Source organism: Podarcis cretensis (genome assembly GCF_951804945.1).
Source record: "Podarcis cretensis genome assembly, chromosome: 2".
Taxonomy (NCBI): domain Eukaryota; kingdom Metazoa; phylum Chordata; class Lepidosauria; order Squamata; family Lacertidae; genus Podarcis; species Podarcis cretensis.
In genome coordinates, this window is record NC_137171.1 from 69,206,052 (window position 1) to 69,229,771 (window position 23,720).

The 23,720-nt window shown below is 47.8% G+C and overlaps 1 protein-coding gene across 2 annotated transcripts; it reads left to right on the top strand.

The window, feature by feature from the left end:
- The first annotated feature begins 1,294 nt into the window (after positions 1–1,294).
- Positions 1,295–23,142, top strand: TSPAN17 (tetraspanin 17). 2 transcript variants are annotated; one of them, XM_079965139.1, is made up of 8 exons: positions 1,295–1,413; positions 12,566–12,616; positions 16,898–17,044; positions 18,175–18,345; positions 19,839–19,964; positions 20,507–20,554; positions 20,917–21,033; positions 21,576–23,142. In XM_079965139.1, the coding sequence occupies exons 1-8, from the start codon at positions 1,378–1,380 to the stop codon at positions 21,639–21,641; spliced, it is 762 nt and encodes a 253-aa protein (XP_079821265.1). In that variant the 5' UTR covers positions 1,295–1,377; the 3' UTR covers positions 21,642–23,142. The 2 variants fall into 2 exon arrangements, with proteins under 2 accessions (XP_079821265.1, XP_079821264.1); XM_079965138.1 differs by having other exon boundaries at positions 1,300–1,464.
- The last annotated feature ends 578 nt before the right edge of the window (positions 23,143–23,720 follow it).

The following is a 23,720-nucleotide window of genomic DNA, read 5'->3' on the forward strand; positions in this document are numbered from 1 at the left end:
ATGTCTCTACTTCTCAAGATGCTGTCTAGGCCTGTCATTGCCCTTCTCCCAAGAAGCAGGCGTCTTTTAATTTCGTGGCTGCTGTCACCATCTGCAGTGATCATGGAGCCCAAGAAAGTAAAATCTCTCACTGCCTCCATTTCTTCCCCTTCTATTTGCCAGGAGGTGATGGGACCAGTAGCCATGATCTTCGTTTTTTTGATGTTGAGCTTCAGACCATATTTTGCACTCTCCTCTTTCACCCTCAATAAAAGGTTCTTTAATTCCTCCTCACTTTCTGCCATCAAGGTTGTGTCATCTGCATATCTGAGGTTGTTGATATTTCTTCCGGCAATCTTAATTCCGGCTAGGGATTCATCCAGCCCAGCCTTTCGCATGATGAATTCATGGATCCCCTTCATGGATCCATGAAGATCCATGGATCCATGAAGATCGCATGATGAATTCATGGATCCCCTTCATGGATCACTGCCTTGCCGTGGCGAAGGGGCTTGAAGAACTCAGAGAAGCTATGAACTATGCCGAGCAGGGCACCCAAGATGAACAGGTCATAGTGGAGAGTTTTGACCAAACGTGATCCACCTGGAGGAGAAATCGGCAAGCCACTCCAGTATCCCTGCCAAGAAAACTCCATGGACAAAGACAACAGATGTCATATAGATGACACTAAATCAGCTGACGTACACATAGATTCAAAGTTACATTAAAGGCTTTAATTTAAAGCCGGGGTGGGCAAGCCTGTATTCTTACCTCATGTGCTGCAGCAGTGTCGAGCGTCCTTTTACAGTAAATGGCACACAGTATCTAAGGCCAGCCAAGTTATTTTACCTGAGGAGGGAAATCCCACAAGCGCCTTTCTCTCCTCCCTGGCACTAGAGGTGCAGCAACAATAAATTTAATAACCCATAATTTGCTGCCCTTCCTTCCATGACACCCCAAATCAGCTTGCGTGAGGGACTGCCGCCTCTCTATGCCCAAGGGCAGGACCAGCCTTGTTACTGAGGTAATGTGTGTGAAAAGTGTGGAGTACTTATACCGCGCTACGTTAAGTATTTATTACCAAAAAAAACCCCAACAACCCAGGTCACGCGAGTCTAGGTTCGTGTTCCCTCCAAGTCAGGTGTGTGTATGTCTGCCTGCCTGTCTCTTTCTCTGTCTCTGTCTGCCAGTTCTGCATGCGCGCGCGCACAAGCAGCAGCCCACCCGCCGCTCCCGGAGCCTGGCTCTGCAAGCGGCAGCGGCCTCTCCTTTCCTCTAGGGGGCGGGCTAGACGGGGCGGAGCGGCGGCGACGGCGGCGGCGGAGCTGCTGGGCCGCTGGCTGGCGGGCGGCATGGGGCTGTGAGCCGGCCGGGCAGCGCCCAGGCCCCGCGCCCGCCATGCCAGGCAAAGCCCAGCACTTCCAAGGTCCCCAGGTCAGCTGCTGCACGAAGTACCTGCTCTTCGCCTCCAATGTGCTCTTCTGGGTGGGTGAGCGAGCGGGCGCGCGCGCGCGGGACGCGGCCCGCCTCGAGGCGTCGGGGGCGCGGTGGGGCGCGCAGTGGGGAGGGGGCTTGCGCCGCCCGCTTCCCGCGGGGGTGCCGAACTAGGAGTGGGGCGTGGGGTGGGGGGAGAGACGGACGGGTCTCCCCTTATTTTCGGCTGCAAGGTCCGGGCCTGGCTCGGGGGTCGCTGGCCTGCTGGGAAGCAGAGGGGGCTCTCTCTCTCCCCTCTTCCTCCTTGCGGCGGAAATAATGGAGAGCCGTCTCTCATTTTAAGGGTGCTCCGGTGGAGAATCTGCAGGAAACTGAGCTTGGTGTGGGGGTGGTGGTGGGGTGGGAAAGGTTCCTTCTTAGGAGCGCCCTTTCCCTGGGACGAAGACGCTTCCAGCTAGGGATGGTCATTATACCTGGTTTGGTACATGAATGTGCGAAGCTAGACTGTGATCCCTGTAATCCTCTGTCTCTGTATTGTCTGACCGGCAGCATTATACACTTCGGGCAGAGCAGCGGTTTCCCCCACCGCTTACTACCTGAGCTTTTTGTATGCAGAGTATGTGCTCTTCCCAGATTCTTCCTCCTGGTAATGCTCAGCTGTATTTATTGCCAATAGAGTGTCATTCCCTTGCCCCCCACGCAAAAAAAGTTATTCTCTGGCTCAGAAGGTTAGAAGAAATTCTGTGCATGTGTGAACAGTGTGCAGCAAACCAGGTGCCCGAAATCAGCTGCTTTGAAGGCACGTGCGCCAATGTTCTTTAACTACTTACTGTTGGTGAAACTCCTGCTGAGGGCTTCTTGCATTGGTTGGTTGCCCCTCATCCAACTTAACCCCCCCTTTCTTGTTCTCAGGTGTGTTTGTTGGGAAGGGTAGTTGCCTTTGCAAGCTGCCATCCAACAAAACTACAGTTCCCAGGGAGCAACAGGATGATCTGAGTGCACCCAGTGCCATCAGGTCACACGTGCCGCCATTGTGAGCTTGACTAGGAAAGAACTTGCATGTAATGCCTTGGTTCTCTTCCATGAGCGGAAAAGCATCTTCCAGTCAAAGAAGGGCTCTTTATGTCATGATGGCCAACATGTTGGCTTTGAAACAGAAGCAGACAAGTTCAGAGAGAATAAGAACTGTCGATAGTAACTACTCGGAAACGCAGTTCGGGAAGAGTTTTGTTGTGCTCAGATGGGCTTCCCGCAAGGATTTGCACAGCCACTGTAAGAACAGGATGCTGGACTTGATAGGCCATTGGTCTGGTCCAGCAGAGCTCCAAATCTGATGAGCTTTTCCTAAGCGTTCTCTGAGAAATCTCGTAAATACCATGGTTGTTTGAGACAAGGGGAACTTAGCCACCCCTGCTTTCAGCCTCCACTGTTCTTGCTTGCTTCACCACCCTCGGCAAAGGAAGTTGTGCTATGGGAAGGTGCATCCATCTGCCTGTTTGGTTGTATCATATGCTTGTGGTTTACCAGTCGCAGCACTGAGACTCCCTGCATCTGTTTGTTTGTGGCTTTTGCCATTGACTGACATAACCCCCAGAAGGCATTGTGGTAAAGATGGGAGTGGCCCGCGATGCTAGACACCAGACTTGCCCTCTGACTCATTTACCACAATATTGTGCTAACAAGTGCATTTTCTATATAAGCCGATGTTGTGGGTTTAGTTATGGTAGTGTGTGTCTGATTATGACAATACCTATGTATGCTTGTTGTAAAATTGTTCTTAACAGGGGGAATAGGCCCAGAGGGGAAGCCATTTTGCAGCAGGACTGTTGTTTTTACAGGGAAGTTATCCCAAATCCCAAATACATATTATGGTGGCGCAAGCAAGTTAAAGGTAAAGGTAAAGGTAAAGGTACCCCTGCCCGTACGGGCCAGTCTTGACAGACTCTGGGGTTGTGCGCCCATCTCACTTAAGAGGCCAGGGGCCAGCGCTGTCCGGAGACACTTCCGGGTCACGTGGCCAGCGTGACATCGCTGCTCTGGCCAGAGCCAGAGCCAGAGCCGCACACGGAAACGCCGTTTACCTTCCCGCTGATAAGCGGTCCCTATTTATCTACTTGCACCCGGAGGTGCTTTCAAACTGCTAGGTTGGCAGGCGCTGGGACCGAGCAGCGGGAGCGCACCCCGCTGCAGGGATTCGAACCGCCAACCTTTCGATCGGCAAGCCCTAGGCGCTGAGGCTTTAACCCACAGCGCCACCTGCGTCCCGCTACTCCTTTGGAAATGCAAAAGAACTTTGCTTCCAGCTATAATCTATAATGAGACTTGGGTATGCTTCAGAAGTGACAAAACTCTTACACAGAAAATGCTTCCGTACAGGAGACATTGTGAAACTATCCCCAGAATGCGTACACTGCATATACATTATACTGAAGAGCTGTATATGTGCACATTCACATGTGACGGTCTACCCCATGGGTAGGCAAACTAAGGCCCGGAGGCAAAATCTGGCCCAATCACCTTCTCAATCTGGCCCACGGACGGTCCAGGAATCAGTGTGTTTTTACATTAGTAGAATGTGTGCTTTTATTTAAAATGCATCTCTGGGTTATTTGTGGGGCACAGGAATTCGTTCATCACCCCCCCCCAAAAAAAAATATAGTCTGGCCCCCCACAAGGTCTGAGGGACAGTGGACTAGTCCCCTACTGAAAATGTTTGCTGACCCCTGGTCTACCCATAGATTGCATTGCCTTCTGTTTTGCCCACAAGACAGCTTTCCATGTTGTCACATTTGAAGCTGGCTTGTTTTGACCCGCTGTGATTGTTCCAACCTCTACCAGTCACGTTTGGGAGTGAAAATAAACACAGTGTTATTAGGTATGCCTACAGTTTCCAGGGAAGCTGGGATTAGCTAGAGTTGCTTCCCTTATCACATTGCCTGCCCTGATGGGCATTGGAATCCTGCACTTCCTGTACAGTGAATGTTGCTGTTTGTGAAATATTTATTTATTTTAAAAATGTCTCTGGAATAGTACTCTCTGGGCAAGGCCACACGATGCAATTAAAGATGAAAACCTGCATAAATACTAAAATCACAAAAGCAACTATTAAGTCAAGATCATAGGGTGGAGGAAGAAGTGAACCCAAGATTTCTCCAGATTAAAAATTCCTTCAAGCTTATCTGAAGGGAAAATGGTCTTGACACATTTTCTGAAAACCAGTAAGAAGGATGACAGATAAACCTCTTGGGGCAGGGAGTTCTACACTTGGGTACCACCAGAGAAGATCTAGATCAGGGGTGGGGATCCTTTCGGCCTCCAGGTGTTGCTGAACTACAGTTCTCAGCAAGCCCCAGCAAGCACAGCCAATGGTCAGGGATGATGGAAGTTGTGGTCCAGCAACATTTGGATGGCCACAAATTCCGCATTACTGACCTAGATCTTGCAGGTGGCTAGATCTAGCTCAGGTGGCTGGGGGCATTCACAACTGATTCTCCTTGGATGATCTATATGTGCAAGGTAGTAGGAAGCATTCCTTCAGATAAGAACATCTGGTTCATGCAACAGACTTGTTTCAACCTGTTGAAGGATGAGGGTGAGTCATCTCTGATATTTTGATAAGGCAGACAACCTGACAGAGTGATCCAGAAATGGGCTGTGCAAAGGTACAGATGCTGTTGTTTAGAAATAAGTTTCCTTGGGTTTTGTGAGTGCTTTGCTTATCCAGAGTTTACTTAAATCTTGGTGTGTTTACAAACCTGTACATTTGCCAGATACTGAGTTGGGCTGTACTATCTTTTTTTTTATTAAAAAAATAATATTTATTCCAGTTTTAGAGGTTACAAAAAGAAAACACTAAATTAGGCATGAAAAAACAAAGCAATACATCACAATAGATACAAACAGACAAAAAATAGAGGGAAGAAAGAAAGAAAGAAAAAACAACACAGAAAAATGCGAACAAAAAACAAAACAAACCTTCCCATAACTTATTTTTCATCAGCTTATTTCCTTGACCTCCTCACACCTCCCTTTTTTGTATTCTAGTTCAATTAGATGTTTCAGCAAATCCTTTCCAACTTTGTTTTTATCCTAATAATTTATCTTGATATACTGTTATTCACGTCTTTCACAAATTAAGAAGTCAATTTTAACCTAATCCTTATATCATTTCTGCTAAAACCACATTACTTCATTCCAACAACCTTCTAACATTCCTTAATTTTACAATGTTTCTGTAGATAGACTTTAATTTTTTTCCAATCTTCTTCCACCGACTCTTCACCTTGGTCTCGGATTCTGCCAGTCATTTCCGCCAATTCCATATAGTCCATCACTTTCATCTGCCATTCTTCCCGGGTGGGTAAATCTTGTGTCTTCCAATACTTCGCGATGAGTATTCTTGCTGCTGTTGTTGCATACATAAAGAAAGTTCTATCCCTCTTTGGCACCAATTGGCCGACCATGCCCAGGAGAAAGGCCTCTGGTTTCTTCTGAAAGGTATACTTAAATACCTTTTTCATTTCATTATAGATCATCTCCCATAAAGTCTTAATCCTTGGGCATGTCCACCAAAGGTGAAAGAATGTACCTTCGATCTCTACATTTCCAACATTTATTATCGGGCAAATGATAAATTTTTGCAAGCTTGACTGGTGTCATGTACCACCTGTATATCATTTTCATTATATTCTCTCTTAAGGCATTGCATGCCGTAAACTTCATCCCAGTACAGTACTATCTACTGTGACTGGCAATGGCTCTCCAAGGGTGAAATATTTCCCAGCCTTGGTACCTGAGATCCTTTCACCTGGAGAAGCCACGGATTGACTTACTGTTTACAAAGCATGCACTCAGCCACTGAGTTATGCTTTCTTTCCAGGTGTCCTCCAGATGACTTGTTTATTGAGCATTCATCCTGATTTGCTTGCACAAAGCTTATGCGGAGGTTAGATCATACCTTGTTTTTACGGGGCGGTTATACAACAAGGAATGTTCATCTTGATTTGCTTGTGAGTTGTTTACATGTCTTCCCGTGCTTCATTCGTCCCCTACGTTTCGGTGCATTTTCCTGCCAACCAATCACAAAGTCCATTTTTTAAATTTCCAAAGTGGATTTGCTCTGCAAGGGACAGCAGCCTTTTAATCCGCTTTAATGGCACAAACCCAAAGTTCTGGTATGCACCTGAATCCCTTTCACAGAATAGTAACCATTTGGAAGCCACGTCAGTTAATTCAATTTCTTTTAGTTAATTGACTTATCTGCTCTTGGCTCCTTCCATTTTGCACTGTGGGTTTTACAGGTCATTGTGTACCATGGCCAATTCCAGCTCTCTCACGCCATTTCCATGTTTCTGGAATATGACTGCCTGTATACAACAAGGTTAGCCAACAGAGTGCTTTTAAATGTTTTGGACTGCAACTTCCATCAGCCCCAGCCAGCATGACCAATGGCCAGGAGTAATGATAGTTGTAATTTAAAAGCATCTGGATGGCATCATGTTGGCTAGCCCTGTTGTATACAAACAGTTCTGTTCCAGAGACAGTGTGGTAGCTTGTATTGTCCATGGTACACAATGACCTCCAAAACCCACAGAGACTAGCTGAAAAGGGGAAAATGCAGTATAGGACACTCTCAACTTACTTCCAGAAATAGTGTGTAAAGCCAAAACTGAGTTCAATGTCAGGTGGGATTGCTAAAGTACTTTTTCCTGGATGCCCGCTCCCTTTCTATTTTTTATTTTTGCCAAGCACGTAAAGCTGAATGGACACATGCTAAAGGCACATAAGCTGCGAGTTACCAGTACTTTTACGTTACCTTCTGTGTGTACACAACCCTAATCAGTGTCCCCTCTAGGTAGGCTGATGTCTTAACTATCTCCATTATACACTGATAGAATTTTGGTGCTGGCTGCTGCATTTTGGGGGCAGACAACGAAATGGCTGGCAAAGTTCCAAATGCAATAGCCCCTGGTCCTGAAAACTTTTCTTGGCTTTTCATGAAGTCAGATCAAGGGGTACTCATGCTGGGTCAAAACAGAGAGCCAAATACTTCAGTGGAATTTGAGTTCCCAGTTGAAGTGCTTATTTTTGCATTAGGATATGGTGGGGTGTGCGTAAGCAGCGGGTGTGTGGGTTGGGGCTGAGAGCTTTTATTGGCATGACAGGGCCTCCCAGCTGTGTATTATGCAAGTTTGATTTGTGTTGCTTCCAGAACCTTGATCTTTTTCTCTAGGAAGGGTTTACTTGTCTATCACAATACCTTGTTTGATCTGTCTCCCACCCCTTTTCCTTCTTCTCTCCAGAAGAAAAAGCATAAAAAACCAGAGAGGGAGGAGAAATCACCATAAATGAGACACAAAGAGGATCACCTGGGTATGAGTATTGCATCAGCAAAAATGGTTCAATAGAGAAGGTTGGCATGGGAGAATCAGATTCACTCCATACATCAGTTAATGCAGGATTTGAGGAAATTATATTTCCTCAAACCTTTTTGTCTGCATTAGCTTGCCTGATGGAAATTGAGAGATAAAGATAACTAAAGATGAATGCTTATCCTTTCAGAGTCCTAGTGTATTTGAAACATTTTTGCTCCCCTCTTTAGCCAAAGAGGCTCCCCAAGTGGCTTACAAAAAACTGTGGTAAGACATTTGCTTGCCTCAGACTTTAAATCTAAAAGGCAAAACACACAAAGAAAAAGGGATGGGGAGGGAGGAGGCCTTGGGACCAGTTCTTAAAGTTATTGTTCTTATAACACAGTTACTTAGTTCTATTTGTGTAGATTTTAGCTGTGTAAGAGAGCAACTGCTCTCTGGAAAAAACTCTTTTCCTTCCCCACCACTCATCAAATCTGGCAGCTAAGCAGGTAACACGCAGTTCACCCAGGTTTAGCTGTCGGAACTCAGTGGCAGCTGAAATCTGCATCGAGGGCAGGACTTGATGGAGTTGCCCTCCCTTGCTCATGTAATGGTGATGAAAGAAGCCGTACTTCATTGTATTATTACCTAATCCTAGTGGGTGGCAAATTGATCTTCTGAACAGGATTTGTTGCTGGCATCAATCTTTGCTTTGGAGATCTTTAAGCTATAGCATCCATCATCTTAGGTCAGAAGGTGGTAGAAATAGCAAGATTGAAGTGTCCAGGTTGACATTGAGGGATAAGGTTGTCCAGGATTGTAGGGTGAACCATAAGCAGCACCCTGGAAGGCCTTGTGGCTACAGGCCAGGATGCTATTTTTTAACAAGCTAAAGTCATCATTACAGTCGTACCTTGGGTTGTCCAACAGAATCCATTCCAGAAGTCCATTCGACTTCTAAAATGTTCGCAAACCAAAGCACGGCTTCCGATTGGCTGATTGGCCCCAGAAACAATGGCAACAGCCAAAACAAACGTTTGGCTTCCAATAAACATTCACAAACCGGAACACTTGCTTCTGGGTTTGCAGTGTTCGGGAGCCAAAATGTCCGTGTTCCAAGGCATTTGACAACCAAGGTATGACTGTAATGGCTTTTGTGTAGTCAGTAGTGTATTTGCATGAGTCCCAAAGTAGTGACAAATTAGCATTACCAAACCAGGGCAAAGTTTTTACAACAGTGACTTGATTTTCGAAAGTCACTTTGTAATGCTTTTACTGTGCCAAAAATGTGTCAGGAATTGGGCCTTAGCCGAGATGGATCTGAATAGCCCTAGCTTTGCCCAAACTCTGCTTGTCTTTGTCTGAGGCATGCAAAATCACTGAGAGACTTTGGCAGACCACATGTGAGGATGGCTTTAGGCAGAGGGCTGGTTCGGATGTAATGATCACAGCTTAATAAACCATGATTTATTAAGCCAAGAATGAGTTCTCTGCTTCCTCCTCCTTTAGTTCACAGGCTACACTTATCCTGTCCTGATTTGTTAAACATTGAGCCACAGAATATGATCCTAGTTGTTGCGATTAAACCACAGTTTCCCTGTTCACATGCAACAGGAAACTGCAGTTTAAACAAACCATGATAAAAAGGTTGAAGTCCTCATGCAGGGTTGGCGGGCTCAGGCATGATGCTTGTTCTTGGCTTAATACACCTTGTTTTATTAAGCCAGAATCTTTCCGTCTGAATAGGCACAAAGTTAAACAGTACTCTGTGTACTGATGTTGCTTCTTTTGCATATCATCAACTCCATGTTGGAGCATCCCCGGAGCTCCTGAGCCCCTTGTCTCCCATCACATAAATTTCCTTTGTGGCACCTACATGCAGCTCCCCACAGACAGTGGGGTAAGCATGCAGCAATTGCCCTAGGAAAGGGGCAGGGCCTTATTTGTGGGCAAGGGGAGAGCTCTGATCAATGCTGCTGCTGTTTCAGGAACGTTCCAACTCCTACCATGGGAACAGAGCAGCCATTGTCTGCACTGTGCCAGGCTTTGAATTGCTCCAGACGCTGTGTCTCCAGCCTTCTGTTTTCCAAGACTGACAAGCCAGGACCCATACCGGGGGTGGGGGTGGGGGGTGGCCTGTTAGTGTCAGTGGGACTGGAAAAGTGTGGCAATTCAGTGCGTTCTATCCTGCAGTGGTGTAAAGTTGGCCTTGTAAGATATCTCTCAGAAAGAGAAGTTGATCCCCTTTATTAAGAGTCTCAATTAGGTGTTGGCTCCAAGGGTGCAGGGCTGGGAGATATTCTAGATCAGGGGTGGGAAACCCTTCTCATCCTCTCATGCACAAAGCATCAGTGGGAGGTCCGAGAAGCAAACATTGGCAGAGCAACTCATGTACATTTTACCTTTATTTGGCTAGACTAGTTTCTACAGGCATTCTACATGCCCCATCTCTATCCTCCATCTGGACAAGCAAGAGGATTTATCAGAGTTCAGGGACACATTCCAGCCAGGCAAAAACCCTCAGGGTGTGAAGTAGGCCCATTGAGGGGTGTGGGCTGAGGGGAGGGAAAGCCAGATAGCGAGACCTAGAAGGCCACATTCAACCCTGAGCCCTGAGGTTCCCCATCCCTGGCCTAGATGTCTCATTCAGAGTGGGCCCCCTCTTAGCTGGGGAGATGGCGGTCTTGGGATTGAGGCACACAGGAAGTAGCTGCTGCTCCATAACAAATTCATGGAGGAGAAGGCTATCAATGGCTACTAGCCACAAGGGCTATATTCTGCCCCCTCTGTCAGAGGTAGGAGGCTTCTAAATACCATTTGCTGGACCACAGTAGTGGGAAGAAGGCTGTTGCCTTTATGTCCTACTTATGAGATTCCTGAATTTGATTGGTGAATGTGAGGACAAAGATGATGGACAGATGGCCTTTCGTCTCATCCAGAAGGCCTGTTCTTAATTGTGTGAGTTTTGTGCTCTCCAATTGCTCCTACTTAATAGGTACAGCAATTGCTTTCTTGCTGCATGTTCTGAATGGGTACCTAATGCTGTAATATATCCATCAGACATCCGGATCCAAGGATATAACAGTGGCCGCAGTTTAGATTTGTAAAACTGTACATCCTGGGCTCCATGTTTGGAAGTTGAATTTCAGAAATACTCAAGGAAGCATGTGGTGCCCCTGTCTTCCTCTGTTACATTCTGAAGTTTGGGAAATCAAAAAGTCATTTTGCGAAAAGGATCGTTAAAAAACAAAACAGAAACAGAGCATGTTTTGAGTTGAGCTTCTTTCACTCAAAGTTCCAATCTGCTAGTCATGACCTCCATACCTCTTCCCCTTTGTTCCTGACTCACCCTTCCCCTGTCTCAAGATGCGGCAGTGAGATGAAATGACACTAATTCCTTACCCAAAACCACAAATCAACTGCTGTCCTAAACACCCACTAGGGAGTAAATCCCTCTGGACAAAGTGAGGCCTACTTTAGAATAAAGATGCATAGGGTTGTGTTGTCAATTATGCAATGGAAATAAAAATGCTGAGTGTGTGTGAGAGGGAATATGAAATGTTTCCACTTTCAAAATTTAGGTTTTTAGATTTTTTTTTCCAGGCAGGATATAGGCCTATCTGATTGCTAGGTTCTGGGACTCAAATCAGAAGAGGATACACACTGTTTTGGTCCTGCTGATCCTCTAACCAAAGTCCACTGAAAGGCACTATCACTCCTAGGGATGGATTCAGTTAAGTTCATTCACCCGTAGGAGCCAGCACAGCAGAGTCCTGCTAGTGCAACGGGACTTCCTCCTTGCACTTCCACCCCACCCGCCATTGGCTCTGGAGAACCACCAGAACAGCACAAAGCAGGAGGAGAGGGGGAATCGTTCTGTCAGGCAAGCTGAGATGCTTGCGCTGATGGAACAATTAGAAGAGCACAACGCTGAATTCTTCCCTCAGTCTCAATCATGCTGCCATGCCTGGGAAATGCCATGCATTGCTAATGAGTTGCAGGTGGCTGCAGTGCTTAGAAGTGGGCATGCGTTGGGGAGCAGGTGCTGGAGAGACTGGAGGTCCCGTTGGTGGGATGGAGTGCAGTTCCTTGGCAACATCTTCACCTAGCCTGGTCCTCACTGATCCCCTGCATCTAGGGGAACTTGAACATACCTTGTCAGGTCTTAACTGACTCTAAAAGCTTCAAGCCGTGTGGAAGATGATAGAAGATGAATACTTCTTTATGTTATTTCTCAGCAGTTTGTGCAGTGCATGGGAGATTGCTGTGTGTTTTGCATGGGAGGCAAATGGTGAAGTGGATCCTGGTAGACTTATGCCTTGTGCGACACCCTTAGGAGAAGAAAAGGCTAAGGAGTAAACCTTACACAAATCCGGAATGGGGTCCCTAAAGTGATTGGATGGCTCCTTGTACACTTCTTTCCGGCAACTCCTGCAGCCAAGCTGGTACCAAATGTATTGCTCTGCTTTTCTTTGGACCGCATCAGCAAGGCCAAGAGGCGGGTCTTGTCATCTGGGCAGTCCAGGCCCTCCATACACACTGCCCAAGGGAGGCCACTTCAGTGCTGCTAATGCAGCAGGAAGCAGCCATTACGAGTTACTGGTCTCTGCAGCTGCAGCAGGCACTGTAATTCTCCAGTGGTTTATCTTCATCCCCAGAGGCGCACTCCATTGTCTCTCGAGACAGATGGATGCCAACAATGCAACAGATTTGGTGCAAAGATTCCTGTAATGTGTGTAGGGTGTGCTCCTCCTCCTTGCTGTGTTCTCCATAACACTGTGCTCTTTCCTCTTTTTCAGTTGCTGGGGGCTGCCTTCCTGGCCATTGGTCTGTGGGCCTGGGCAGAAAAGGTAAGTGTGGCTGCTGCCTTGGACCATAGTAATGATGAATTTTCTGGCTGGTGCTTTTTAATGTTTTCACTGGCGTTCAGGATTATAGATGGCTCTAGTATGTACTTCTGCTTCATTGACTATGCAAAAGCCTTTGACTGTGTCGACCATGGCAAACTATGGCAAGTTCTTAAAGAAATGGGAGTGCCTGATCACCTCATCTGTCTCCTGAGAAATCTCTATGTGGGACAAGAAGCTACAGTTAGAACTGGATATGGAACAACTGACTGGTTCAAAATTGGGAAAGGAGTACGACAAGGCTGCATTTTGTCTCCCTGCTTATTTAACTTATATGCAGAATTCATCATGCGAAAGGCTGGGCTGGATGAATCCCTAGCCGGAATTAAGATTGCCGGAAGAAATATCAACAACCTCAGATATGCAGATGACACAACCTTGATGGCAGAAAGTGAGGAGGAATTAAAGAACCTTTTATTGAGGGTGAAAGAGGAGAGTGCAAAATATGGTCTGAAGCTCAACATCAAAAAAACGAAGATCATGGCTACTGGTCCCATCACCTCCTGGCAAATAGAAGGGGAAGAAATGGAGGCAGTGAGAGATTTTACTTTCTTGGGCTCCATGATCACTGCAGATGGTGACAGCAGCCACGAAATTAAAAGACGCCTGCTTCTTGGGAGAAGGGCAATGACAGGCCTAGACAGCATCTTGAGAAGTAGAGACATCACCTTGCCAACAAAGGTCCGTATAGTTAAAGCTATGGTTTTCCCAGTAGTGATGTATGGAAGTGAGAGCTGGACCATAAAGAAGGCTGATCGCCGAAGAATTGATGCTTTTGAATTATGGTGCTGGAGGAGACTCTTGAGAGTCCCATGGACTGCAAGAAGATCAAACCTCTCCATTCTGAAGGAAATCAGCCCTGAGTGCTCACTGGAAGGACAGATTGTGAAGCTGAGGCTCCAGTACTTTGGCCACCTCATGAGAAGAGAAGACTCCCTGGAGAAGACCCTGATGTTGGGAAAGATGGAGGGCACAAGGAGAAGGGGACGGCAGAGGACGAGATGGTTGGATAGTGTTTTCGAGGTTACCAGCATGAGTCTGACCAAGCTGCGGGGGGCAGTGGAGGACAGGAGTGCCTGGCGTTCTCTGGTCCATGGGGTCACGAAGAGTCGGACACGACTAAACGACTAAACAACAACAAAGTATGTACTCTTAGCCGTGGCGTTAGGTTTCTGAAACAAACATGCCTGTAAACTAACCCAGGTTCTGCAAGTAAGTAGCTTATCCCCTCTGACTAGGTGAAAAGGACAAGTGATTGACAGGCCTCTGCCTCTGAGCGCTTTGTGGCACATAGCTGTGCTGCCAGCTCTTGACAAGTGAGCTGAGGTAACCAATCATTTTCTTCCAGCCGGCAAGGATACTCTAGTTCACCAGTGAGCGACGTTTGTTAGAAACACCAAGGAAGGGATTCAACATTGCAACTTCTCTGATGCTTCTGTCAGCACAAGCATTTCTGCTTGCTGGGTGAAATTATCTCCCCTCTCTTCCATGCATTTTTCTGGGGACCCTGACCCTCCAGAGTGGATCTGGGGGAGGTGAAGGTGGCGGGGGGGGCAGAAACCCCACTGCACTCTTGTAACCCCTTGCTCTGACTTCTGCTAGCATGCTAGGCTAGTTGGATCCAGGCCCCAGATCCTCTATTTCAGGGTTGGACTGAAAATACAGACTCATTCAATGATCTTAAAACACACTTCTGGATGTAAGTTTCATAGGATAATAGAACTGTAGAGTTGGAAGGTATTTCTAGGATCATCTAGTTCAACTCCCTACAATGCAGGAATCTTTCTCCTAACATGGGGCTTGAATCCTTTTGAAATAAGTGTTACTGTTTTCCAGGTAAAGTGGGTGGTATTCAGCCACGTTTTACTAAAAGTAGGCCCACTGAAATTAATGAACATTACTAAGTTGCACCTATAAATTTCAGGAGGTTGACGGAGTAAAACTTAGTTGAATACCATCCAGTGGGAGGAATTCACCATAGAGCTATGGCAGTCATTCTGCAGGGTCTCTCAACACCCCCTTGAGCCTTTTTTTGGGGGGATAGGGGGGGTAGGGGTAAAGCCCCAAAGCACTAGAAGGAGCGCTTGTGCTGGCTTCCACTAACGAGACTTGTTAGTTGAATCCTGCCCAGTATCTTTGTGGTGCCAGCTTATACATTAAATTGAATTTCCAAGTTTCAAGTCCTTATCAGGTATACAGCAGGCCTATGTGCAAACTGAGGACTTCAATACCAGGTGACAGGTTGCATGTTTGAAATGAGCTGTCTGTCAGAGTTTATGACCACAGATGGGCCTTTCATATGACATGACATCGCCTCAAATACGGTGCTTTTCAGTTGAGTAGGCTCAGGCTGCCCACTGTTGAAAAATCAAGGGATAGCCTGCATGTGTTTATTAGTCCTTTGTGAAGGGGATCGATTTAGGGTACGCTGCAGTAATGCCTACTTCCATTCTTAACCCTGGTCCCTTGTGTTACAAGCTGTTTTACCCATGTACAGCAGAGCTCCCACTCCGAAACATCACTTTTATTGTACTTGGCTCTGCAGGATAACTCCCCTGGGATTTACAGCAAATCCCTTCCTCTCCCTAGAGTCACTGCACATTTATACTGAGAGCCTCGTTTTATTCCCACCTCCCCTTCTAACCCCATCCTAAATCATCCTAAACAGAATGCGTGGTGTCCTATCAATAAAGAAGAAATATTGAGTCCTGTGACTTGTGAATTTCAGGTCCTAATGCCCAAAGAAGGATGCAGCTGTTCCTTGCAGTGCTGGGAAAGGGTTGTGGGTAGCGGATTCTGTATCCCAGTGGTGGCTGACCTTTTTTTCTTTTTGGTTCAATGGCCACATTTACCCTTGGCCAATCCAGTGGTGGAGGTGACCAGAACAGGGTTGGCCACTCCCTCTCTCACACACACTTTCACATGCACACTCACATGTGGGAGACCGAGAGGCACATAGTGTCCCTCCTTAGCTTATCCAGGCAGAGCAGCTGAAGAGGAGGGTTTACTGCCCTGTACTGTGTCCTCTTCAATCCCCCTGTTTTTTACTTCTGCCACCCAAATTGGCCAAATCAGCCCCTGAACTGGGGGTTAGCTGCTTCTCCTGTATCCCAAAGATGTAGGATGAGGTTAGAGCATAAGCATCAAGAGGTTGGAATCACCCAGCACTCTTTGAGCCTAGTTTAGACATAATTAGTAAACCATGGTTTGTTGTGTCATCTAAGCAGGGACTCTTGTATCCAGTGGCTTTTGGGAAGCGCCAGCTCCTCTGAATCTAAATAATGGACACGAGAATGTAAGAATTCTTTTGATGCATCAAACCAAGGGTCCATCTAGCCCAGTAGCATCCTATTTCCTTCCAGCAGTGGCCAGCCAGGTGCTTCTGGGAGCTCCCCAGCCTTCAGCTGTTGTCCTTAGCACCTGCTGTTCAGAGGTATGCTGCTGCTGTCCATGGAGGCTCCAATTGTATATAAGAACTAATATCCAACACTACGCTTATCTCCCATGAATCTGTCTAATCGTTTTAATGCTGTCTCAGCGAGTCGTTGCCACACACCCTAACCCTGTTGCTGTCCCTGGCCTGCAAGGTCGCTTCCATATAAGCCACAGGAGTAGCAGTGTTGGTGCATTACCACTAATATTACTATAAATTGCAATAAAACTCCTATTCTGTGTGTGTCCATGGTGATGCGCTCCCTTGGAAACAGACTCCTGTCTTCCCCTGCTCTGCTCTTGGAACATGGCAAGACAAGCGATGGTCTCCTTTCTGCTACCTACTCCTCCATCTTCTCAGAGAGTATTTAGCTCTTCAGAGCAGGTACCGCACCTGCCTTTCTCAACCTGGTGCCCCCTGCAGCTTTGATGGCTGGGGGTGCTGGGAGCTGGAGTCTGAAAACATCCTGAGCTCACTGCATTGGGGAAGGCTGTGTCAGCCACTTCCGCTTTGAAGAAAAAGCAGCCAGTTCCTTCCTGAGATTAGTCTCTCTCCCCACTCCTACTGTTTGACCCCAAAGGGGCAGTTTACTGCGCACAGCTCGTATTTTTTTAAAGCCTCAATAACATAACAGGTAGTTTGACCTTCACTCTGTTACGATTATTACTGCTTGTAGTTAACCAGTGAGTCATTTGCTGTAATAAATGTTGTGATTTACATGATCGTAGCATTCAAAGTGTTACACCATCAATGCTGTGAACTTGGGAGTCATCCATCCCTTCTCCCCCCAGGGCGTGCTTTCCAACCTGTCGTCCATCACAGATCTGGGTGGCTTTGACCCTGTCTGGCTCTTCCTTGTGGTCGGAGGGGTGATGTTCGTCCTGGGGTTTGCTGGCTGCATTGGAGCCTTGAGGGAAAACACTTTCCTGCTCAAATTTGTAAGTCTTTGGGTCTTCCTGCTTTCCCATTCTGGGTGGTGGGAGCTGAATAATGTGAGCTGGGCGCCTCTTGCTCAGATCTCAGCTTGGCAAAATGCAGCGCATCAATACCTAGGAGTGGGCTACTTTCTGTCTCAGCCTCCTTGGGCCTTAGGAACTAATGCTGGAGCCTGGAGGGAGGCTGAGTGCAGGCATTGCTGCACAAGGAGGGCCAACTGCAATCAAGGGTTTCCCTAGATAGTACAAGGAAGATCCCAGGGCAAGCTGGGGAAGGAACACTGGATCTACTACTTGGAATGGAAGGACTGAGCAGGGAGCCAACATTTTTTGGGTGGGCTGTGGAGGTTAGAATGAGAAGTATGGTTGGGAATGAAACTGGAGTACATGCATTCTGTTCTTAGTGCTGCTGCTGCATTTTAACCTCTGTTACCTTCCTTTGGAGGAAATATCGTAATAACACCTTGATTTCCTTCTACTTCAGAAGTTTCAGAGGAAGTGGGAAGCACTAGTATTGAGTATTAGCACAGCATTTTTAGGTTTTTGATATCTTAAAGGTCAAGGTAAAGGGACCCCTGACCATTAGGTCCAGTAGTGGCTGATTCTGGGGTTGAGGCGCTCTTTTCGCTTTCTTGGCCGAGGGAGCCAGCGTACAGCTTCCGAGTCATGTGGCCAGCATGACTAAGCTGCTTCTGGCGAACCAGAGCAGTGCACGGAAACACCATTTACCTTCCCGCTGGAGAGGTACCTATTTATCTACTTGCACTTTGACGTGCTTTTGAACTGCTAGGTGGGCAGGAGCAGAGACCGAGCAACGGGAGCTCACCCCGTCGCAGGGATTTGAACCGCCAACCTCCTGATCGGCAAGTCCTAGGCTCTGTGGTTTAACCCACAGCACCACCCGCGTCCCTTTTGATATCTTAGTGTGATTTAAGAGACACTTACTGTCTTTCTTACTCTTCTGTATTTATCATCTGCCTTAACAAACAAGTTCTCGGGGCAGCTTACTTCCCCTGTGAGATGTGAATATCTGATAAATGTGAGGGCGATCCTTATTCTGCAGCCATGCGCTGCCTGGACATCCCCAGGATTCCCCTGCCTTACTCTCTGACCTGTCTCTGCTTTGCCCTCAGTTCTCTGTGTTCCTGGGGCTCATTTTTTTCCTGGAGCTGACGGCTGGTGTCCTGGCCTTCATCTTCAAGGACTGGATCAAAGATCAGCTCAATTTCTTCATCAACAATAACGTCAAGGCCTACCGCGATGACATCGACCTGCAGAACCTCATAGACTTTGCTCAGGAATATGTGAGTCGTACGATCACCCTGAGCAATCTGTTTGTTCTAGGGCTGGTGGAGTGTGAGGCTCCGTGGTATAGAAAGACCCTGCTTGTGCACATGATAGTTTGTGAAGCCATTCTGGCCACTTCTGGAGATTCCAGTGCTGCTGGTTGGCCTGTTCTTTCTCCCCAAAGTTGTATTTTCTGCAGTCAGAAAAGAGATGGAAGAAACATAGGGAAAATGAAGGAGAACTGTGATGTGATGACAGTGTTAACATAGATACCTATGACAAGCAAGTGAGCAATGCATGGTGTTTCCAGATTAATAGGTACCCAGTGTAAAAGCATCCTCTGCATCCCGTGGGATTAGAGTGGTAATGGTTACCAAGCACACACCAGAGCTGACTCTGCCATCTGGTGGCAGTTGATGAAGCTGCAGGGTTGCAGAAATGCTTCCTGCAGCATGTATCTGAAAGTGACAGGGACTCTGTGCTGTCTTCTGTGAAAGGCCTCATCCTATATAGCCGGGGTTGGAAACGTCCTGCCCGTGGGCCTAATGAGATCAGCTGGGTCTCCCAATTTGGCCTGCTACACCATTTTGCCCAAGCCAAACCTAGGTTCCCTACACCTGACCTCGTGTACAGAGCATGTAAAGATGCAGCTGGGCCCAAGGAGGTTTGCAAGCGCTGCAAAGCCCTGTGCACAATGCTACGTTTAGACTTATAAAGTGCAGTGCACAGACCTGTGCAAGCCCTGCCGATCAGCTGATCGTAAACATGGGCAAAAGCAGGTCACATGACACCATTGGGATATCAGGTGATTGGCAGGTGGACAGTCCTACCCACCTTTCAAATTTGGAGTGCTGGGATGCAGAAGATAAGGATTCAGCCCATGGGTCAGATCCATTTCCCCACTCCTGCTGTGTAATATTTTGCCCACAACAGGTCCTTCCTTTTGACCATATCTGTCCCTTTTGTCCATTTTTGTTCCTTACCCATCTGATGCTCTCTAGATGTTGATGGACTCCAACTCCCATTGACCCCAGCCAGCATGGCCTAGTAGTCAAGAATGGCTGTAGCTGTACAGTGGTGCCTCGCAAGACGAAATTAATCCGTTCCGTGAGGCTCTTCGTATAGCGGTTTTTTCGTCCTGCGAAGCAAGCCCATTGACAGCTTAGCGGATTAGCGCTATTAGCGGTTTAGCGGCTTTTAGCGGATCAGCTGATAAGCGGCTTAGGGCTTAGGAAAAGGGGGAAAAAAGGGGGGAAACCCCCGCAGGAACTCGCAAGACATTTTCGTCTTGCGAAGCAAGCCCATAGGGAAATTCGTTTTGCGAAGCGCCTCCAAAACGGAAAACCCTTTCGTCTAGCGGGTTTTCCATCTTGCGAGGCGTTCGTCTTGCGGGGCACCACTGTAGTCCAAAACATATGGAGGGCACCCATTTGAGGAAGGCAGCATTGGTGTTTTTGTGGGTAATTGGTTGCTGGACACTTACGCTGGTTAAAACTGTCTCCCTGTACAGTGGTCTTGCTGTGGGGCTCATGGCCCTAATGACTGGAACCTCAACATTTATTTCAACTGCACTGACTCCAACCCCAGCAGGGAGCGCTGCGGGGTGCCCTTCTCCTGCTGTGTCAAGGACCCTGCGGTAAGGAGCTAATAGGAGAGGGGTGGTGAATAGGCCTTAAACCTCAGGAACAAGGGGCTACAGGATAGGGTGAATTCTTTGCTGCTCATTCGCTCAAGACCTATGGAGAGCACGCTTAAGCTGAGACATTAATAGAGCAATTGCTCAAGTGTATGAATCATTGCCTAATGGCAGAGATGAGGAACATGTGACCTTCGAGATGTTGTTGGACTCCCATCAGCCCCCACTTTTGGCCATTCTGGCTGGGGCTGATGGGAGCTGGAGTCCAAGAACATTTGCACCTAGTGTACATAGGAGGCCAGGTTAAAAATACAGTGATATGGACGGGCACAACTTTCTGTTTCATGAGCTATATTGGGTTGGGTTGGGGGGGGGGTAGATGGTGGAACCAAGGGCTGTAGCTGAGGTATTTGGGAAGGTGTGTCATGCAAAGCCACGTGTTGGAGAGATTTAGGGGGCAAAGTAGTGAGACCTTTCTCGGGGAAGTGGTTAGAGAGCTTCCCAGTATGGTTTGATTAGCTTTGGGTCTGTTGTTTCCGCAGGAGGATGTTCTCAACACGCAGTGTGGCTATGATGTCCGCCTTAAACTGGTGAGAGCTGGGTTGGTATGTCTGGGCCCTGGGTGGGAGGAGCCAGGCAGATGTGCTTCCTTGAAGGCACATCATGGGACCAGGCACAACTGGCAACGGAACAAGTTAGCATTCTGGGTTAAGGGCAGAAATAATAAAGCAAGGGGTGCATGTTCTAAATGGGGGATTGTAGAAGTGAGACCAAATGGCTAGGTTGGGGTGGGCTGGGACTAGTGGCCACAGAGCAAATATTATTTTTGCCACTGGGCACAGAGGATTGTAGCATTTTGGCTGAAGTGGTTCCCTCGTCTCTGGGCAGAAGATGGTTCTATGCATCCCTCCTTCCAGAGCTGTTCACCTGCTTACCTTTGCCTTCTCTGCAGGAGCTGGAGCAGCAGAGCTTCATCCATACCAAAGGATGTGCTGGCCAGTTTGAGAAATGGCTCCAGGACAATCTCATTGTGGTAGCCGGGACTTTTGTGGGTGTTGCACTGCTCCAGGTATGTAAGCTGCTGCTGCTGTGAAGCTGAGGTGGTGGTTGTTTTTGCAGGATAAAGTGCCTCTGAACTCCATATTGTAAACCAATAACCTGCAAAAAAGGCATCCCAAACTCAAGCCCATCCAAGCCTTGTTCAGATACTTAAATTCACATGTTCTCTATTGTGCAAAGGGGCAGGGCAGGCAGGCATGCGCTTGTTAGCCTTGCCCCCTCTGTCGCATCCCCATCGCTAGCCCCTTCGTCTTCCACACATTGGAAGGCAGACATCTGCAGTGGGGATCCTGCACTCACTCCACCTCGAACTGCCTTTTCTCTCCTCTGTGCCTGCCTCTCATTCTATTTACCATTGTACTTCAAAGGCAAAACTGCCCAAGACTTCCCCCTCGCCCCTGTGAGTGGCAGTAATAATACTGAGTTGAGAGCTGTGAAAAGATGGAATCAATATCCTTCCTGATGGTCCCAGCTTTGTATAGTGCTTGTGTGCATGTACATAAGTGCTTCTCATTATTTTTAATGTGCATCATCCTCAACTTTGTATTTCAGATCTTTGGTATCTGCATGGCACAGAACCTCGTGAGTGACATCAATGCCGTGAAAGCCAACTGGTGACACCAGAGCAAGGCCTGTGCCGCCTTCCCCAGGCCCACAGCGCCCTTTGCAGGACTGAAGCCACAATCCTAGCCACAGGATGCCGCTGTGCCATTAACCAGCTGTTTTTGTGTGGGTAGCCAGCGCTACCAGTATTAATGGCTCCCCGGCGCCCTTCCATATCGTCCTCTTCCTGGTTGGGGTGCACATGGCGTATGAGCTGCGGGTGGCCAATGTAAATAGTATTTATTATAGGACATTCTGGACAGGACTCCTTCCACCGCTAACCTCACTGCAATATTTGTGGAGCCAGGCAGCCTGTTGCACCTGCAGGCCAGAGACTCTGAAGGCCAAATGACACAGGGAGCTCTGGAGCTGATTGGTGCCACAGGGACCCCAGGCGGATAAGGCTCAGCCCCTGCGGCTTCTCGTTGGGAAGCTGGTTGGAACCACCATCTTGTTTCTGCTGCCTGGTGCAGCCCTGACATTTGTACCCTCCCTTAAGCCTCTACTTCTGGGAGGGGAAGTCTGTGGCTCATCTGACATTGTTGGACTCCAGCTCCCATCGGCCCTAGGTGGTGGGCAAGGAATGATGGGAGTTGTAGTCCTGCAACAGCAGGAGTGCCATGGGATCCTCATCCCTGCTGTACTTGAATTTTCTGTGCTCCCCTCTCTCTCCATCTGCTCAGGTCTCCTCTCTGTCGGGGGATTGGATTAGGAGGACACGAGGTTATGTACCCTGCTCTCCCCCCCCCCATTGGAAACCAATATGACTGTTGGCTTATGTGGGTCACACTGTTGGTCTCTGCCCCCCCCTCTTAGGATCAGAATCCAGCCCAAAGTATTAAGCATAGGACAAGACCCACTGCCACATCCCCTTTCCCATCACAACTCAGCCCTACCTGCTTTGTTTTCCAAAGGGTCTTCAGAGGCCCCGTTTCGACAGCTAAGCACACACAGTCAAAGCTGGACATGGGTTCAGCTGCTTCCCCCAAGAGAGAGAGCCAATCTGTACAAAAGCTGTGTTGGGTTTAAAAGACTGGAACACGACTAACACCTGCTCTGGCACAAAGAGTAAGACTCCCTTGTGTATCAGAGAGAGAGAGAAACTACATGTTTCTTTATCTCCAGGCTTAGCTGGATTCACTTGTGTAAGAAATATGCAAACCTTTGTATGCAATTCCACCTCCTTTCATGTATTTGTCTGTGGGACCCACAGGGAGCACTCCTGGCTAAGCTGAACAAAGTTTTGGCCTTGCCTGCACCTCGTGCTCTGTCCACCCCACAAGCCCTCAGGACCCCCACCCCACCCCCAGTGCTTCTTTGGGGGCCGGCTGATGGCACTTCTGAGAGGGCACATGGTCGGGAAGTTGCATTTTGTTCTGCGCTTGGATTTACTGTCATTTTTTCGCTCTCTTTCGGTTGGCATTCTTCCCTAATCCCCCTGGACTCTGCTGCTAACAGGACTGATCCGACCGTCTGGGATTTTGCTGTACCCAATAATAAAGCAACCCCTACCAAATGATTGTTACGCTCTTTTTATTCTAACCCCCACCCCCCAAAAACAGGTTGGTCTTTGTGTTTAAGCAGTGATTTCTCTGCTGTTTTTAGGAGCATACAAAGCTGCCTTATACTGAACCAGAACTTTGGTCCATCTAGCTCAATATAGTCTACATCAGTTTCCCAAACTTGGGTCTCTGGCTGTATTTGGACTACATTTCCCAACATACCTGACCACTGAGTCCTGCTACCTAGGGATGATGGGAGTTGTAGTTCCAAAACAGCCCGAGGCCCAAGTTTGGGAAACTGGTCTACATTGACTGGCAGTGGCTCCCCAGAGTTTCAGGCTTGATCCACTCCCAGCCCTATTTGGAGATGCTGGGGATCAAACCTGCAAAAGCAAGTGCCCTACCACTGAGTTGTGGCCATTTTCTGTTTGTCGTGCTCTTGGCAAGGTTTCCCTCCTGTGTGAAGTGGGTGGCAGTGTCTCCTTGTCTTCCTCTCTACAGAAGACCTGGTGCTTTTTCAGTTGCAGTGTCAGCTTCTCTCCACGTGGGGGTGCTCCTGGCTAGCTTTCCCCCAACAGTTACAAACACCACA